Here is a 19,897-nt window from a genome sequence, read left to right as displayed (position 1 = left end):
TAACTTAATACAAAAGATTTCTGCTTACTGTTCTTGCTTTATCTGGTGGATTTAGGACCTTCTTATCTGGATATTCGGATCTCCTCACTGTATTTTCTTTAATGGCGGCTTCACTATTCTTTTGTTCTACTCGAACAGAAGCACTCTTACACTGACTTATACACTGGCGTAAATTCACCAGTGGCCCATTCTTCTAGAACTCTGGGTGCATTATAACTGCAGCTTTGATCCACGTGGATCATAGCTGCAGCTTTGATCCACGTGGCACGCATAGCAAGGAGAATTTCTTGCTACGCATGGCGGCAAGCTTTCCACAGCTACTCAGCTTTCGGCTCAGGAAACCAGGAACCGACAAAAACGAGAAGAGAAGAGAGCGATTCAAATCCCCGCCGAAACCTATATACCACAAAACAGCGCCCTCACTCGGTGGTGTCGTCATGGATACAGCGGCTGCGAACTGTCTTTGACATGGCCTAAAACTTGTATTACTTTATACACATCCTTTTAGCAATTATACATGATTTTTCTATCTTAATTAATTCATAAACACTCTGTTTCAGTTTATGGGCCTCTTTAACATCTCTTAATATTTACAAAACTGAATACATATATGTTCTTAGGTCATTAATAGGCACATTTTCTATCTGGAGGCATAAGTATGTCCTTATCCATCCCTTCTGAGGTTACTTTATGTTGGGTCGGAAAAAGGATGATTCATCAAAAGTGAATCAGCACTTTTTCCGACACAACAACACCAATGCCATCTACTGCCCACATCCAGCACTATTAGTATTTTTTGTCTATAAACTGTGTGTGTGTGTTGAATGCAGATTTTTCTGTATTCAAGATGAAAACCCTGAGTTTCTGGGAGAAAAAACCCTGCTACCTCCATATAAGATTGGCTAACTCACCTTCAATTGAAAAAAAACCCATATAAAGATACTAATTATATGAAGAGCCAAAGGCTTCAATTCGGTGACACGAACTTATTTAAGTTAAAGGATATTGCATCCCATACTGTTTCTTAGCCGAATAAGAAACTCAAAGAGTTTCATGCCGAATATAGAAGCTATATAAAGTTCAGCGATTCCAAGCGTAAGCAAATACCTGGATGGTGCAGCACCTGACCCATTTGGTAGTGCAAGCTGAGGCAACTCATAGAAAGGGTGGAGCAAGCTCTGCTCACTATTCTTATTATTTACCCATAATGTAGAACAGTAATACAGCTCCTAGGAGCTAAGTTCACATTATGGGTAAAATACCAAGAATAGTGATCAGAGCTTGCTCCACCCTTTCTATGAGTTGCCTCAGCTTGCTCTACCAAATGGATTAGGTACTGCACTATCCAGGTATTTGCTTACACTTGGAATCGCCGAACTTTATATAGTTTCTATATTCGGCATGAAACTGTGAGTTTTTTATTCGGCTAAGAAACAATATGGAATGCAATATCCCTTAACTTAAATAAGTTCATGTCGCCGAATTGAAGCCTATGGCTCTTCATATAATTAGTAATTTATTAGGACACCTTCTTGGCAATTCTCATAGAAGGGATGTAAGTTCTGTTCGCTACAAACTTGGTATTAATTAGGTCTACCTACTCACTGATGAGACCTCAATAAGGGTTGAAACCAGTCTGGGTAGTGACCTTCTCTCATAATGTAGAACAGTAATACAGCTCCTAGGAGCTAAATTCACATTATGGGTAAATACCAAGAATAGTGATCGGAGCTTGCTCCACCCTTTCTATGAATTGCCTCAGCTTGCACTACCGAATGGGTCAGGTGCGGCACTATGCAGGTATTTGCTTACGCTTGGAATCGCTGAACTTTATATAGTTTCTATATTCGGCATGAAACTCTGAGTTTCTTATTCAGCTAAGAAACAATATGGGATGCCATATAAAGATTCCTCACGTCTCAACGAGAATGAAACTTAGGACTTTTCCAATCGAATGATGCAACATGCCATTGTTCTGCCAATTGCACTATGGAGGCACTTAAGATCTAGACTAGGGATGCACAGACAGGGGGCGCATGTGACCCTCCATTGATTTGCTGGCAGCCCACCTCACCGTGTATTATTTTAACTTTAACAAGTTACACAATTGGTAATTTTTAAAAATGGTACATGCGCAAAGCAAAGTAACTGTGACGTCATGATTGCCTGTCTATTTATGATAATCGGTTAGTAATAATGTTAACAAATTTTATAATTCGTCTATTGTCATACGAGTATTTTGTTTTCGTAGGTGTGGTTGCTACAATTAATTATCACCCCTAGGAAATGGTAAAAAATAAATTCTACAATGGATAAAGCAGGGCCAAGTAGGAAATGCAAAAACTACAGGATAAAAAACAGCAGTTTCAGGATAGCTGGACCGAAAAATATTTTCCGTCCAGCTATTCTGAGTGAATAGTGCTGTAGCCATACCAAAAGAATAGAATATAAGGAGACACTATAAAAGTCTGCATTCTACGTTTTTAAATCTACCCGAAGAACTATGTAAGCAAAAGATTTCATTTTTGAAACGAGAATTGACAGGTCAGCAAGTGATGTTTACAAAACCTATTCAAGATTCGGAAATCACAACAGAAATAAGTTTTGAAATATCTCGCTTTATATTAAAAAGGTGCCGACCATTTACAGACTGAGATTTTGTTAGAGATTGCCTTGAGATAGCTGCTAAAAAAATCTGTCCTGAATCAGCCAAAAATGTTGAGAAAATTCAGTTAAACAGGATGACTGTCCAAAGAAGAATTACTGCAATGTCGGAAAATGTAAAGGACCAATTAACATCTTATTCAAAGAAATTTGCCTATTTTTCATTAGCTATTGATGAATCAACTGACATTACTTCCACAGCCCAGTTGTTAATATTTGCATGTGGAATAACGCAAGAGTTTGAGGTAAGTGAGGAGCTGATTAGAATGAGTTCATTGTCAGATCAAAGGAAAGGTAATGACATGTTCACTGGGCTTTTGGAACAGTGTTCCAAAATTGATTTAGATCTGACAAAATTATCAGGTATTGCTCCTTCCATGATAGGCACTAATTCTGGATTGGTAACATTATTGAAACAGCATTTGGGATGGCACGTTGATGAGTTGATACAATTCCACTGTATAATCCACCAGGAGAGCTTGTGCCCTAAGAAACTTGGATTTGAACATGTCATGAAAGTTATGGTTTCAACGATTAATTTTATAAAATCCCGTGGCCTTAATCACCGACAATTTAAAAAGTTTCTTGAAGACATTGAAAGTGAATACGGTGACTTAATTTTTTACACAGAAGTGAGGTGGCTAAGTCGTGGACAAACATTGGAGAGGTTCCTAAATTTAATTGATGAAATTGAAATCTTCATAAAAAAAAAAAAAAAAATCAGCTAACGCCTTTTTATTCCCGTATACGGGAGTAGGCGAGGCCATTTAGCCTTATCTAACTTTTGGAGACTGAGTGGGCAGTTCAATCTCCACTGGTACCCAATCAGAGATAGATGGCCCAAGGCTATCACTAATTAAGCAGTATACGCAGTGAAGAGAGATGGCTCAAATGTGCCGCCATCTCATGGTCCCTAACCCTAACACAAAATATTTAATGTCTGAAATAATGTGAGTTCTATGGTTGATTTTCTTGAGTTTACAGGACAAAAAACCCGCTTGCCCGTGCCAGAGATCGACTAACTCGGGAACCGGTCAAACAAAGGCTTAGAAAAATTTCCTCTAGTCTCCGACTAGACTCGAAACCAAGTCTTCCTTCGTGCGGCCAAGTGCCGTGATGTGCAAATACCATATCCACTGAGCTACACAGGCTACTATTGAAATCTTGAAATCTTCATGACTGAAAAAAACAAAAACGTCCCTGACATAAAAAATCCAGATTGGTAATGTGACTTAGCCTTTTTGGTTGACATTACTAATCATTTAAATACATTAAATACGTGACTTCAGGGCAAAGATCAATTGGTTACTCAACTTTACGGCCACATTTTGTCTTTTCAGTGCAAGTGAAATCTATTTCAAATCTAACTGAAGTCAGGGAATTTCATCCATTTTCCTAATTATAAGAAAGTTTCTGAAAAGTTCAATGTCAACTTCAAAACTGTGTATGTTGAAAAGATTGATAACTTGATATCAGCCTTCAAAGATCTGTTTTCTGATTTTAAAAAAGTGAAACCTTTGCTAGATTTATTTAGCAATGCTTTTGTCATTTGGTCCTAAAATGCGCCCGAATCAGCACAGCTTGAACTCATCGATATTCAAAACGATGAGAGCCTACGAAATAAATTTAACGAAGGCAATTTATTAAACTTCTATCATTGTGTCAATAAATACAATTATAAATGGTTGCTAGATAATGCATTAAAATGTGCAAGCCTCCTTGGCTTAACATATATTTGTGAACAAACTTTTTCAGTCATGAATATTAACAAATCGAAAAATAGGAACCTCTTGACTGATGAAAATTTAGAATCAATTTTGTGGTTGGCTATACAAAACTCAAACCAAATAACAAAACAATTGTTAAATCAATGCAATGCCACACATCAAATTAAATTCACTTACTTTTTATTACCTTTTTTGTAACAATTATGATAGGTGTAAATAAAATAAACAATATATGGTTTTTCTTTCGGTGGCCCTCGGCCTTAACAAGTTTGTGCATCCCTGATCTAAACCTTTCAATATATAAGCATATTATACAAAAATATTAAATTTATAAATTTTTAAATACTAAAACCATTTTTCAATTTCAAGGTGAAAATTTGAAACTTACAAAACATCTGGATTCAGATTACTAATGTTGAAAAACGACATTTCTGCTTGGATATAGTTCTTTAAATGCTCCTATTAAAATAATAAATGAAGATATTTTAATCAACATGCAAATTATATATTTAGTTTAATCTTTTATCCAAGTGCAAGCAAACAAAGTTTGCGCCTGAAGTATCTTCAGGACTGGGGCAACTCGTGGTAAAGGCAATATAAGTTCTCACCATTAATCCAGAGTAATTTAATAATAAGGTGTGACACCTTTTGGCAACTTGTATAGGTAAATATGATTTCTCCATTACTTCCACCTTGGTATCACCACCACTGGGTCTGGCTCCCACTAATAAGACCTCAATAAAGGTTGAAACCGGTCTGAGTAGTGGCCCTTCCCTTAATGCAAAGCATTATACATGTCCACAAGGAGATGTACTTTGCATTATGGGAGATACTAAGACAAGTGATGAGAATTTATACTATCTTTACCACGAATTGCCCCAGTTATGAAGATACTTCGGGTGCAAACTTTGTTTGCTTACACTTGGATAAAGGATTAGACTAAATATATAATTTAGTCTAACCAAGTGAAAAAATGTCCAACATCTTAAAGAACGTAATTTGACATTATAAAAACTGTTTTTCAGGGCTGAAGTGAAACAACCACTTATCTTTTTATTTTTCTTTTAAATTTGATTTACTCATATCATATATACAGAGAGTGTTAGCTGGAATCGATAAATGCAAATGGTACATTCTTACAGGAAGACATGGATGCTCTTCCTATGACTATGCTGTTATATCCAGTTGCTAGTTTTCTCTGAGTAGTTTATAATGTGAGAGAGGGTGATGAATCTGAATATTGGACAACTTCCATAGTGTCAAAACTCAGAATAAAGCACATTTAATTTTTTTTTTCAATTATCTGTACATTGTGATCATCCGAACCTGCAGCTTATCAGTTATAAAGAAAAGATATTATCTACTCGCACTCCAAAGATGAAAAAAAAAAAAAAAAAAAAAACTGAACAATTTCTATCAGGAATTTGGATGAGAAAATAAGAATTTCTATTGCCGTTTAGATGACTAACTGGATTTTTTTTTCAGCATTTGCACACATCTGTGTGGAATATAGGCAACAATTAAAGCTTCAAAATAGGTCAAACAAAGTGAGTCATATTCATCATCTGAAGTTTTTTTTTTACTAGGTGCAGTATATGACATAAGACTTGTGACATAAGACTGAATGATATATGCACGTAAACACAAGAAAGATATTTAATTAACCAGATATTTCTTCCTGGAGTTTATCAAATTCTGTGCAACTGTGATCTATCCTATTTTGGACAGACTGGACGTTCTCTTGAAAAAAGAATCCAAGAACATCAATCCTCCATTTTTCACAACAAACCTGAAAAGTCTGGATTGGCTCAGCATGGGATTGAAACTGACCACAACATCCTTTGGTCCAGGACTTGCCTCTTACATAGATCCTGTTATAGGTTTGAACGTTTGTTCAAAGAAAGCGTGGAGGCTTTGCTCCATTGTCCCAACCTGAATCGTAATGACTGTATATCTATATCAAAAATCTGGGAAAGTCTAATCAAGATTACTCATTAATTTTTTTTTTTTTTAAATCATGTCTACTTCAAAATATTCCGTTTCATACTTAGTGATATAACATCACACAGCTTGTTCTATTTTAAACAATCTATTGTTAATATTCTAGCTTGTATTTTTTATAACTGTTCTTGTAATACCACTGAGGATGGTCTGCTATTTCCAGACCGAAATATCTGGTTAATTAAATATCTTTCTTGTGTTTACGTGCATTTATCGTTCTGTTTGATGCTATCTCGTGTGAGATAGAGGCCAACAGTAAAAATACAGTGGGTTGCTGCTATAGATCAGAAAGGATATGAGAAAATGTAAATGACTTGCATTGACAAATTAGCAAAATGAGTGCAAGCTGAGTAATTATTACATGAAGGATTTCAACTATGGAGACATAGACTGGAAGGAGGAATGGCCATGGGGAGAGAAGGAAATGGAATTTATATAACCATCAAGAGATAATTATAATCACCTGAGACAACATGTAATGGAGGGAAAAAAAGATGTGAGCATGCTAGGCTTGGTTATTGTATCAGAAAACTTAGCACCAATCAATATAGCTATACTGACCCCATTTGAGGAAAGTGATCATTTCATCTTGGCATGGGAGAGTGCCTTACATGCAGAATGTTTCTGTTAAAAAGAGGTATATGTGGAATTAAAAGCAAGTAATTATAACAAACTGAGGAGTCAGCTTTGGCATGGCATACGATTTGGAAGAGGAGAGATGTTAGTAGTGCATGGGAGATGGTTCAAGAGGGTGTTAAAAAAAACAAAAGCAGTATTGGACTGCACACCCATAGTCAGGTATAAAGTGATAGGTATACTATAGACCAGAAGGTATATGGGAGAATGTAAACAACATGAATTGGGATGAAGAGCCTCAATAAGCAGGAGTTACATAAAAAGAAAAAAGTTGTTGAGGGAATAGAAAGAAAAAGGTGATCAACAAACCCATAAGCAGTACAGGGCACAGGTAAAAAGGGGTGACCTGAATGCCTATAGAAAAACAACTTTAACATGTTCATGCCAGGCAGTGTTCTGCACATGTTATGCTGCCCAGGGGCACTCACTTTACCATATGTATATTCCTTCCACATCAGGCAGGTGCATTTTCTAAAGCAAATAGAGATGTGTATATATGAAATGCATATACATCTCTTTATGAAATTTGCTTTGCATAAATCATTTGCTTTCTGCACCCAATGACTGCATTATAAACAGGCGTTACCATATATTTTCTGCAACTGAAAATTTGAAAGAGGATGTTAGGACAAATGTATTTAGTTATATACTGTGTTTTGATGCTACAATACAATTTTTTTGCTTCTGTGTAATGCACCATAGTGTCTGTAGGAGGAGAGGTGTTTCTCATTATGTAGGATCATTTTCATTCTGGTTCTCTCTAATTAAACTAATTGTCACTAAATATAGTACATAGGTTGTAATTGTCTCTGTACTTTATTTAGTAATATAATAAAACTACTTGTCGTAGAAATACTTTTATCTAGTATTAAACCATAAATAAAGATGTCAAATAGAAACTATGTTTTATTTCAAGTAGGTTTTCTGAACTACTTTTTTTCACTTCATCAGGAAATAACATGAATAAACTAACTAGAAATTAAGTGGCGATGAGAAGTTGCATGTTGGTAATGTTTTGTGTTTGTTTTTTTTCCCTGTAGACTGAGAAACTGCATGAGTTTTGTTCACAACCACCCAGTGCAAAAAAATAGGCATCATCTGTTCCTTATGCGATAGAGACTACAGAATTTTCACCAACAGAAACAAAGAGCAACAGTATCTTAGTTCTGTCCTTCCAAAAAAAAAAAAAAAGGCCTAAAAACAGAACATTGCTCAAAAAAATTCCATTTCAACCTTAAAAACAATCAGAACAAGAAAATGAAGAATATAAAGGAACAGTGATTCTCCCAAATATACAATCAATCACAGATAAAATTAGCAAGATTGCTTTGCCAACAAAACATAAGTCACCTTCTACCCAATCATCAAACTCACTAATGACCTGAAAACTCCCAAACCTCCACGTTCATCACTTAAAAAATACACTACATGGGACAGAGAGACACAGATCTGGTGAGATATGTCAATCAGAACACTTCACAGATGATAAGAATGAAGGATAGCACAAACCAGTGCTTGCAGCACATACGACAGAAACAAAACACTAAGTAGAATGGCAACAAACAAATGCTCCACATAGATTACCTTATTTACTCAAGATGAAATAAAAATAATTGAAAAAATAAAAACAGTTTCTATTTGACATCTTTTTTTTTGTTTAATACTAGATAAAAAACTTTTTCTAGAATGTCCTGATCCACAGAAACCTATGTTATGAAAAAACTGTTTCCTTGTAGCATAGGCTTCTTTATTTTTCTTGCATTTGCACTATACTGCAAATGCAAGAAAAACTGCTGAAAACTTGAAGATAGAATCAACTGTTTGCTCAAGTTGCCTTTCAATGACCTTCATGTTATAAGAATAACAGTAAATTGTGAAGTGATTCACACATATAGGCAAATATCTATTTCTTTTTTGATTATTCAAATAAAATACAGATTATATTAAGATGTCTAGTGGAAACCAACGAAAGTGAGGAAGAGAATAGAATGAAAGAAAAGAGTAAAGAGAGGACAAGTGATTTCAGGATAGCAGTATGGATGACTAATTACTGAAAGAGTCCATGAAGTCTGCTATTCAGGTAGGAGAATGAGTAGGATCATTAAGGCATTGGACATGAGGAAGAAATGAACAAGAGAGTTAGTTGTGATTGTGGGGATGGATGATCTAAGAAAACATAAGATGGATGTGAGGCGAATACCAGGAGACTACTAAGAAGAGTGGAAGATAACAGTGTAGTAGGAAAAGTTGTCAATGTGTTGCCAATGTATGATGCAGAGCCAAAATCATGAATCGTATGCTAGTGGAGCTATCTAAGAAGAAGGGTGTGCAGTTTATGGATGTATGGCATGTGTGTGAGGGAAGAATGATATTATACACACGTGATGGGTTGCATTTAAATGGCTCTGGAGTGAGTGTACTGAATGGAAATACAGTGTGTGATGCGTGCGAGAGATCAAAAGAAAGAGATGAAGGAAAAAATCAGGAGAGTGGTACTTGAAGAGACAGAAATGCTTGCAGTGGAAACAGTAGTAGTAGTAGTGTGAGAGATGAAGAGAGAACAGGAATGCAAGAGGAACAGGGAAACGGGGGGCGGGAACTCAGGTGGACAGGGAGACATGGCATAGGGAGAGTGGATGTTGAAAGTGGCAGTGAATGTGCGTATGAAGATGGAGTATATTGCAATGTGGGTGGAGAAATTGAGACTAAGTGGATATATGTGTGGTAAAGAGGCAATTGGGCAGGTGTGGTGAAGAAATCACAACCAACACATGGCTTGGATAGGACTAAAAATGGATATAGACCTTAAAATGAGCTGCTGTGTTTGTTCACAAATGCCAGAAGTATCAGAAATAAAGGGGATGAAATGGTTTCAGTGATTGAGTTTATTTGCTCCAAAATTATTGGAATAAGTGAAACATGGCTGAATGAGGATGCTATTGTAACGGGAATAGAAATGGAAGGATATAGTATTCATGAGGATAAAAAGGGCAAGGAGGGAGAGTGCTGCTGATGATAGCAGGGGAATTAAGTCCACATAAGGTAGACATGAAAAGGGGAAAATAGTGGCAATGGTTATGAGACAGTGTGGTGTAACGTGGAGGTTGAGAGAAAGACATATATAGTTGGATGCTGCTATAGGCCTGGGAATGTGACGATGAAGAAATGTATAAACAACTTCAATTAGTGAACAATAGAAGGGTAATTATCATCATCATTACAAACCATGGGTTCACTGCCCATTGGTGACCGATGTCTCCTTCACTATCTTCTTCCACCTTTCTTTGTCCAGTGTACAATGTTGCAGTTTCTGTATATCCATTTCACAGCAGTCCTTTATGTTGTCTATCCATTCTCTATATGGTCTACCCCTTCTGTTTACATCATCCATAATACCAAACATGAATGTCTTTATCTTCCATTTATTTTCCCTTTATATTCCATTGGTGACCGATGTCTCCTCCACTATCTTCTTCCACCTTTCTTTGTCCAGTGTACAATGTTGCAGTTTCTGTATATCCATATCCATTTCACACCAGTCCTTTATGTTGCCTATCCATTCTCTGTATGGTCTACCCCTTCTGTGTACATCATCCATAATACTAAACATGAATGTCTTTATCTTCCGGTCCTCACTCATTCTGCAAATATGTCCAAATAATTGCAGCTTCCATTTTATAATCTTCTGCATTAGATTCTCCTTTGGTTGTATCTTCTGATAGAGCTCTTCATCTGCGATTTTTTGCACCCATCCTATTCTTGGAATTTTCCTGTAACAAGTTCTTTCAAATGCCAAAATTCGTTTTCTTGATTCCTTATTTATTACCCACATTTCAGATCCATACACTACACTGGTAAAGATTTATGTTTTTAGTACTCTTAGTTTTGTTTACAGGCTGATCATTTTACTTCTCCAGATGTTATCCATGGCCTTCAGATTTGTTCTTCCCTTAGCAATCTTGATCTTTATTTCTTTTATACAGTCCAAATCATAGGTAATTTTACTTTCCAAATATGTGAATTGTTCTACATTTTCTATGCCAATTCCATCCACTCGTATCTTTTGTTTCATGTTCTTCTCACCAAATACCATTGTCTTTGTTTTTTCCAAGTTCATCACAAGTCCAAATCTCTTTCCTTCCTCATTTAACAGTTTAAATGATTTTTGTAGTTCTCTTTCGTCTTCTTCCATAACAACGTCATCTGCAAATTTCAGATTGTTAATTCTCATCCCTGTACTGATATTTCTTTTGCACCTTCCTTCGTTTTATCCATTACTCTTTCTAAAGGTGCTATGAAAATGATTGGTAATATTGGTCCCCCCCTCTGTCTAGTACCTCTGTTTGTTCTAAACCATTTCCCCAAATCATCACCTATTCTAACTGCTGCACCTGCATTCTTGTAAACATCTCATAATATAGCTATTAGTTATCTATCAATTCCATAGGATTCTATGGAACTGAGGAATGGATGTAATTATTATGGGTGATTTTAATTATGGCAGTATAGATTGGAATGAAAAGATAGCATTTCGAAATAAGGAAAACGAATTTGAGTTTTTGAGAGATAACTAACTTAGGCAGCATGTCAAGGAGGTAATGTGAGGATTGAGAGTTCTAGATTTGATCATTTCATCAGCAGCTGTAATTATGAGAGGGGGTTTCACACTTTCCTCCAGTTGGTGAAGGTGATCATGAATAAAGAGTATGTGGAATTATAAGGCAGGTGATTATGACAAGCTTAGGAGACAGCTTGGAGCCATAACATGGAATGAGGAGTTGAGTGGTAAGAAAATAAATGCTGCATGGGAACTTACAAATACATAACCGCATCAATGTGTGAATGTATTCCAAAAGGCTGAATAAGGTAAGTGTAAAATGGATGAATGTGGAGCTTAAGCATGAAATCTGGAAAAGTACTTTGGAGGAAGTACAAGATGAATAATGGTAATATTCAGTCACATGAAGAGTATAAAGAACAAGCCAGGAGAGTCACTCAGTTAGTAAGGAAAACAAAAGTAGAGTTAAAAATAAAAAATAAATCAGCAAACGCCTTTTATTCCCTAATAGGGAGTAGGCGAGGCCTTTATACCCTATATACCTTTCATACATAACTGGTCATTAGTTTACGGAATTAACAATGCATATAAGTATATTAATTAAAGGCAACTTTAATGAATAACTTCCATATTTCGGCAACGTCACGTTGCCATCTTCAGGAACATAAAGATATGGTATGTGCACGCAGGCACTAACAAAAGCAAATGAGGAAGAAAGCAAGAAACTAATATTGTTCCTAAAGTCCTAATGTGCCCTCTGGAGGGCTAATTTGGTTGTCTTGGCCGTTGGGCTGAAGTTCTCATAATGCAAGTCTCCCAAATTTGGGGTAGTTTCATGCACCCAAATTTGTTGAGGTTTGGAACATTTTTTAGAGCTGCTGATGACTCCCTGAATAATCTTTTGTAGTTAAACTTGCTGCAGTGTATTATTTTATTTTTCTTCCAGCACTCACTGCACTTGCACGTGGTCACAATTTCGCCCTAGCTCCTAAAAGAATACCTGCCGAGGAAATCATGATCCAAATAGAACGTGGGATTCGCAACCTTCCTAACTACATCGCCAACAACGTCAGACTGGATGTAGCCGATGTTCTCACTAAAGCCAAACCTCCAAAAACCAACTTATCCAAAGACGAATATGCAGCCCTACTAGAAATGAAGAAAAACAAAAAAATAGTAATCACCAAAGCGGATAAGGGAAACGCCACTGTGGTGCTCAATCAAAAGGACTACAAAGGTAAGCTTTATGCTTTAGTACTAGACCGTACTACTTACCTCCCTATTGAATATAATCCTACCAGCTCTCAGATTAGAACTCTCCACAGACTCCTTAAGAAAGTCACTTCTTGGCCTGTGGAAGTCACTAACAAACTAAAACCTTATAACTCTAGACCCCCCCCCCCCCCCAATTATATGGACTCCCAAAAATACATAAACAAAATGTGCCATTACGTCCCATAGTGGATGGCATTGATTCCCCCACATATAAATTAGCCAAACATTTAGCCAAAACGCTCACACACTATACTGGCAACACACCATCACACATAAAAAAACTCAGCCCACTTTAAAGCCAGTATAGAAAACCTCTCACTCCAACACACTGACATAATGGTCAGTTTTGACGTCTCCTCCCTATTCACTAATGTCCCACTCAAAGAAACCCTAGAGCTCATCCAACCCAAGTTTCCTCCCGATATCTCAGCCCTATTTCAGTTCGCAATGAACTCAGGCTATTTCGTTTGGCAAGGAAAGTTCTACAAACAGATAGAGGGGACAGCCATGGGTCCACCACTTTCCCCACCCTTGGCCAATTTCTTTATGGAGACCTTTGAAGAGAAAGCCTTAAACTCCGCCCCACAAAAACCCACTATTTGGCTTCGTTACGTGGATGATGTGTTCGCCATTTGGCCACATGGCTCAGACACACTCCACTCCTTCCTAACACACTTAAACAACCAACACGCCCAGAGTCCACTTCACCATAGAAAAAGAGGAAAACAACACCCTCCCCTTCCTAGACACTTTAATCACTCGCCAGCTTGATGGATCTTTGGTTTTCTCTGTTTACAGAAAACCCACCCATACTGGCAGATACATTCACCAGCAATCCCACCACCCCCGTCACAACAATATGGGGTTATAAAAACACTATATAACAGGGCAAAATTAATCTGCTCAGATGACAATGCCCTAACTACTGAACTAAACCACATCCTCAACACTTTCTTAGCCAATGGCTATAACCCCCAAAAAATACTAAAACCAGTAAACCACAACCCCCCCCCCTCCACAATAAAGATTACACCAAATCTATCACCATCCCCTACATCCAGGGCACCTCTGAGAAAATAACCAATATCCTCAAAAAATATGATCTTACTTCTTGTAACAGACCATATAAAAAGTTAGCTTCCCTTATCTGCTCTACCAAAGACCAACCACTTCTCCTAGACCTACCTGGTGTATACCAGGTCCCTTGCAGCTGCAAATTGTCCTACGTTGGCCAAAAAGGCAGGACAGCAAATATCAGGATTTCAGAACACAAAGACTACATCCGGTTTCACCAGTACAGCCGCTCTAGGCTGTACTGGTGAAACCGGTACAGCCCATGCCTTAGATACCCACCATAGAATTTGTTGGAAGAAAACTAAAATAATACACCGCAGCAAGTTTAAGTACGAAAGATTATTCAAGGAATCATCAGCAGCTCTAAAAAACGTTTCAAATCTCAACAAATTTGGGTGCATGAAACTACCCCAAATTTGGGAGACTTACATTATGAGAACTTCAGCCCAACGGCCAAGACAACCAAATTAGCCAGCCAGAAGGCACCATTAGGACTTTAGGAACAATATTAGTTTCTTACTTTCTTCCTCATTTGCTTTTGTTAGTGCCTGCGTGCACATACCATATCTTATCATACCATATCAGCAAGGAGTTCCCTGGTGTTGTACCACCTTACCCCAGTCCTGAAGATACTTTCAGGCGCAAACTTTGTTTGCTCACACTTGGATAAAGGATTAAACTAAATTTATTATACTCTAACCAAGTGAAAAATAAACTTTCAACATCTTTCTCTAAATCCAGAGTAATTTATTAAAAAAGGGTGGCACACCATTTGGCAACTCCTATAGGTAGAGATGACCTGCTAATGCTACTGCCTGGTATTTCCACTTGGACCTGGCTCCCACTGAAGAGACCTGTTTTCAGCAGCCCCGAGAGAAAGCTCCATGTTCCAGTCTTCTTTTGGATTCCAGTTGCCAGTTACCAGATCCCAAGAGAGAGCTCCTATTCCAGTATTGTTTGGTAAGAACCCTTCTAGTTTTTCTTTTGTTGGCTTTTATTTTTTGCGGCCTCGTTCCAATCGGTGCAGGTCCGTTTTAGGTCATTTCCTTTCGGGGACTGAAATTTGCTATTCCGTTGGTAAGGTATTTGCTTTTAAAGAATGTCGAAATTCTTGCCAAGAGTTCGTACTCTTGGGATCGAAATTGACCCACACATCGACAAAGCGACGTTTGTGAGAGCTCTTCTGAAAGTTGCCAAAGCAGAAAGCATTTACGGGCTTACCCCTTACGGGGGGGGGATTCCAAATAGTAACAAACAATATAGAGACAAGGGAAACATTCTATGCCTTTAAGGAGCGTTTCCCTCCTTAAAGGCATAGAATGTGAAGGAAGAAAATACCTACCCTTCCTAGTTGGGAGTATTTTAAAATCCGTAAAAATTGACAGGTTTCCACTCGAATATCTAGAGAAAGGGGAGGAAATTATTAAAATCTTTTTTTCTCAAAGTGTGGGATTGTCCGAAACGTATCAATCGGACAAGACACGGATATCCCAGAGTGGAAATCAGGGGAAGTGAGCATTTCAATTGAAATGAAAACAGAAATCCCCAACTTGATTTTTTTAGGCTCAGCAAGAGTAATAATTAATTACCCAGGCATAAGAAAACAATGTTTTCGGTGCACTGCTTTGTGCCACCTTAGCACTCACTGCCCGAAAAACAACAAATGCCGCAACTGCTTATCAACAGAACACATATTGGATAAATGTGAGTCACCGTGCCGCAAATGTGGGAATACTTCTCATAGAATAGACGTTTGTCCTAACAGGACACTTGCAGAAAGAGCAGGAGGCTCCATAACACCTGCGGCAGTAGCCATTCCAGTAATCAGTCCTAAACTCACATCACAGGACTCGCGAACTACCGGCCAAACAGTAAACGAACCACAAAAAACAGAATCAGAAGACTTTCCAGCCCTCCAACCTCCAGCTATCACAACGACTACATTAGGAAATCAGGCAATAACTGGGAGGAATGCAGAAGGGAAAATTAGGAAGAAAAAGAAACGGAACACTAAGAAATCTTACATCAGTGAATCGGAAGGCAACAATGACAGCACAGAAACAGAGGAAATGGAAATCAATACCAGTACAACAAAATGACCCATCACACCGGAAGAAGCAGGAGAAATGAAATGAAATAAACAGGACACTGGAAACCAAATAGAAGCCTCAAGTTCAGATGAGGAAGGTAATGAGATAATAACGTGAAATAACACAGAAAATGAGGAAGAAACCTCATCAGAAGAAGATAGAGAGCAAGGAAAGAACCCAGAAACTAATAAAGAAACAGACTTTGTTAAAAGCAATACCCCAAACGGCTCTGTCATTTTGAAGAACTTTAAGGGATCTCTTAAAACAGCAGAAAAACTATTTCAGATAATGACCACAAAAGGAGAGCCAACTTTCTTGTTCTTTAAGAGGAGCAATAGACTCATATGGGGAGAACTCTATGTAAAGGATATAACCAAGGTCGAGCCCCATCAACTGGACGGTCACCTGGACTTAACAGAGGAAGAAAAACAACACTTATGCGACACATTGAAGTCGCTGACACGAGTAGATTTGGAAAAGAGATACCCATGGATAATGAAGGAATTTGAAAAAAGAACTTTACCAGTAGATACAAACACTGGTTCTTCTCACCCCATTACAAAACCAGTAAAAGGAAAAGAACCCCTATATGAGAACTCGAATGTAACAAAACGAATCCTATTCTATCTTAGGGATAAACCCGAGATAAGAAACAAAGTCCACACAGCTCTACAGGAAAAAGGAGACGCTGCTTTGCAATGTGAAGGTGAGCTAGAGTCTTAGAATATGGCTCAAGTTTGGGAACGTCAGTTACCACCGGACGAAATGGAAAGAAAGCTTGAAAAGAATATGGAAACTAAATGATGAAGAGTCAGTATACGTACTCACAGTGATGGAAAACGTGGTAAAAGACTATGAGGTAGTGATAAAAAATAGCAGGGCAAATAAGATCTAAAAAAAAAAAAAAAGCCCCTTCTAAGTTTCTTGGTTTTGTTTCTGTATGTTCACGCTTAATCCACATAGGAGGGGGCAGACCTGAGAACCCGAGCGGCAAAGGCTTACAGCGAGGCAGTGCACTCCTTGCGGGCTGCATCACTCGGGCCAGGCTCTTCCCCCGTTTTTGCAGTATTTCTGTTAATTCACCGACTTCTGTTGTTCTGTTTATGCGTGTTCTAGCTCCTTTGCTGTTTCTGTTTATGTGTGTCTTAGTTCTTTTGCTTTTCAATTTATGTGTGTCTTCCTGCATTTGTTTTTCACTTCTTTCATCGGCCAGACATCTGAAGAGGTGGCTGGCCGGGGGACGCGGGAAAGAACGGATGGAGGGAGATAATATCGGAGATCTGCTTGGTGCTGGCATTTAAGTCAGGCCAAGTAGATCGACTGAGGCCTCTTTTAACTATATACTACTATCCACTCTATCTTTCTTCCCCTCTCTCACTATCGAGCTGACTCTCAGCACAACTTTTTTTTTTGACTCTAAAGAGGCCAATGATGAAGAGATATGAACTCCCATTCTACCTCAATAAAGGTCGAAACTAGTCTGGTTTGTGGCCCTTCCCTTAATGCATAACATTAGACATATCCGCAAGAGATGTGTTTTGCATTATGGGAGGTACTGAGATAGGAGTGATGGTACTTGCTCCACCTTTGCAAGGAGTGCCCTGGTGTTGTACCACCTTACCCCAGTCCTGAAGATACTTTCAGGTGCAAACTTTGTTTGCTCACACTTGGATAAAGGATTAAACTAAATTTATTATACTCTAACCAAGTGAAAAATAAACTTTTAATTAATATACTTTATATGTGTTGTTAATTCCGTAAACTGATTACCAGTTATATATACCTTTATACCTTGAGTTTACGGGACTAAAAACCCGAGTTTCCAGGAGGAAAAACCCGCTTTCCCATGCCAGAGATCGATTAACTCGGGAACTGGTCGAAGATAGGCTTAGAAAAAGTTCCTCCAGTCGGCGAGACTTGAACCTAAGGTATAACTTCGAGCGGCCAAGTGCAGAGGAAGTTCAAATTTCATTCTTCAAAAGTAGAGTATGAGCAGAAATTGGCAAATTAGGCAAAGAAAAACTCTAGAGAGTTTTTTTTAGATGTGTGGCAAGTAGAAGGAAAGATGATCATGGTAAGATGAAGTTAATGGATGAAAGTGGTAGAATGGTAACTGCTACAGAAGACACTGCCGAGGTATTCAGTGATCAATTTATAAATGTGTTTCATCCTGATCAGGGTGGAATCATGAGGAATTTAAGTGTAGAGGATATAGGAGAGAATGGCTTAATTGTGAGTGAGTAGGAGGTATTTGAGAAAATAAACAAACTTGGTGTCAATAAGGTGATAGGATTTGATGACATATCACCATGTATCTTAAGAAAATGTTCCAAGGAATTGGCATGCCTGTTTAATAAGATACTTTCAACAGCACAGGTTCCAAAGCAGTGAAAGGAGGGTAAAATTGTTCCATTGCATAAAGGCGATGATAAGACTATAGCTTGAAATTACAGGTCAATCTGTATATCTGGAGTTCTGGTGAAGGTACTTGATAGATTAGTGAAAAGTACGATACAGAGATGGATTGATAACATTAGTATTCTCTGTGGTTATCAGCATGCATTTGTTAAAGGGAAATCATGTTTCACTAACTTTACTTATGTACTATAACAAGATGACAAATTCTTTGGACAGGGGAGATGCATATACAGTGGTGTACTTAGATTTTGCAAAGGCTTTTGATAGACTGACACATGAAAAGCTCTTAAATAAATTAAAACAGATGGGATTGGATAACAGACTTCTGAGTTGGATCAGTGACTGGCTGTTGGATAGGTATCAGAAAGTTGAACATAGGGATGCGGTATCCGGAAAGAGAAAGGTCACTAGTGATATACCATAGAAGATAGTTTTGGTACAGTTACTGTTCATTTTGTATACTAACGATATTGGGATGGGTTTAACTAGTGATATGCAGCTGTTTGCACATGATGCAAAACTGGGGAGAGCAATGCAGAGTCAAGTGAATGTTATGGCCTTACAAGATGACCTGAATAAATTTCGCAAATGGGCATGTAAGTGAACTGTCAATTCATCATAATCATCATGTGTATCAAGGATTTAGGCCTACCATGGCCTGTTCTGGCCTTAGAAGTCATCATTGAATCGTTTAAGAGGATGTCCTGGTTTTCTTTTTCCTAATGGCTTGTACTTTAAGGCTTGTTTTGGTAATCTTTCTGCTTTCATTCTTTGAACATGTTCCATCCATTTATGTTTATATTTTTTAATTTTTTTTAATTTTTAAAATGTTTTTAAATTTATTTTTTTTTTTTAAATTTTTAAATTTTTTTAACTGTCAATTCAATGTCACAAAGTGTAAGGTTTTGAGATTTGGTAAGCAAAGATGGGATACAAAATATACACTTGGTGGGAAGTAGAGGAGATGAGAGATCTTTAAGTGATGGTGGACAATGACCTGAAATCTTGGTGCCACATTGCACAAGTTGTCAAGACGTCACACTGGATAATGGCAATGATGTAGAGCACCCTGACATGCAGAAATAGAGAGGTTATGATTCCATTGTATAAGGCTTTGATCTGGCCTCATATGGATTATTGTGCACAGATTTGATCGCCAGGTTTTCATGGTGATGAGGATATGTTGGATAGGGTCCAGAGAAGATTCACAAAGGTGGTCAGTGGTCTTTGGAATGTGGAGTATGAGGACAGATTGAGAGAATGTACATTGCAAAACCTTGTGAACAGGAGGAAGAGGGTGGGGAGATATGATTGAGACATAAGCTAGTCGGGGGTTGTTATCAGGTTGACATGGAAGAGACTTTTCATAGAGTGGTAGTGGGAGGGTAAAACAAGAGGCCATTCACTGGAAACTGTACTAGGAGGGTGTGAGTAGAGGAGTGAGGAGTAGGTTC

The 19,897-nt window shown here is 37.8% G+C and overlaps 1 protein-coding gene across 1 annotated transcript in view; it reads right to left on the bottom strand.

Annotated features, from left to right (window-relative positions):
* The window catches only part of LOC150093744 (dynamin-1-like), a 300,405-nt gene that overhangs the window by 43,943 nt on the left and 236,565 nt on the right, over positions 1 to 19,897 (bottom strand). Inside the window, exon 13 of the mRNA XM_090412966.1 lies at positions 4,780 to 4,850. Coding sequence (XP_090269092.1) covers positions 4,780 to 4,850 — 71 coding nt within the window. The remainder of the gene's footprint in view (positions 1 to 4,779; positions 4,851 to 19,897) is intronic.

Source organism: Typopeltis vanoorti, chromosome 23 (genome assembly GCF_054136105.1).
Source record: "Typopeltis vanoorti isolate ZY-2024b chromosome 23, IOZ_Tvanoo_1.0, whole genome shotgun sequence".
Lineage (NCBI taxonomy): Eukaryota > Metazoa > Arthropoda > Arachnida > Uropygi > Thelyphonidae > Typopeltis > Typopeltis vanoorti.
The sequence above is the reverse complement of the archived record's forward strand: the minus strand, read 5'-3'. Positions and strand labels throughout refer to the sequence as shown.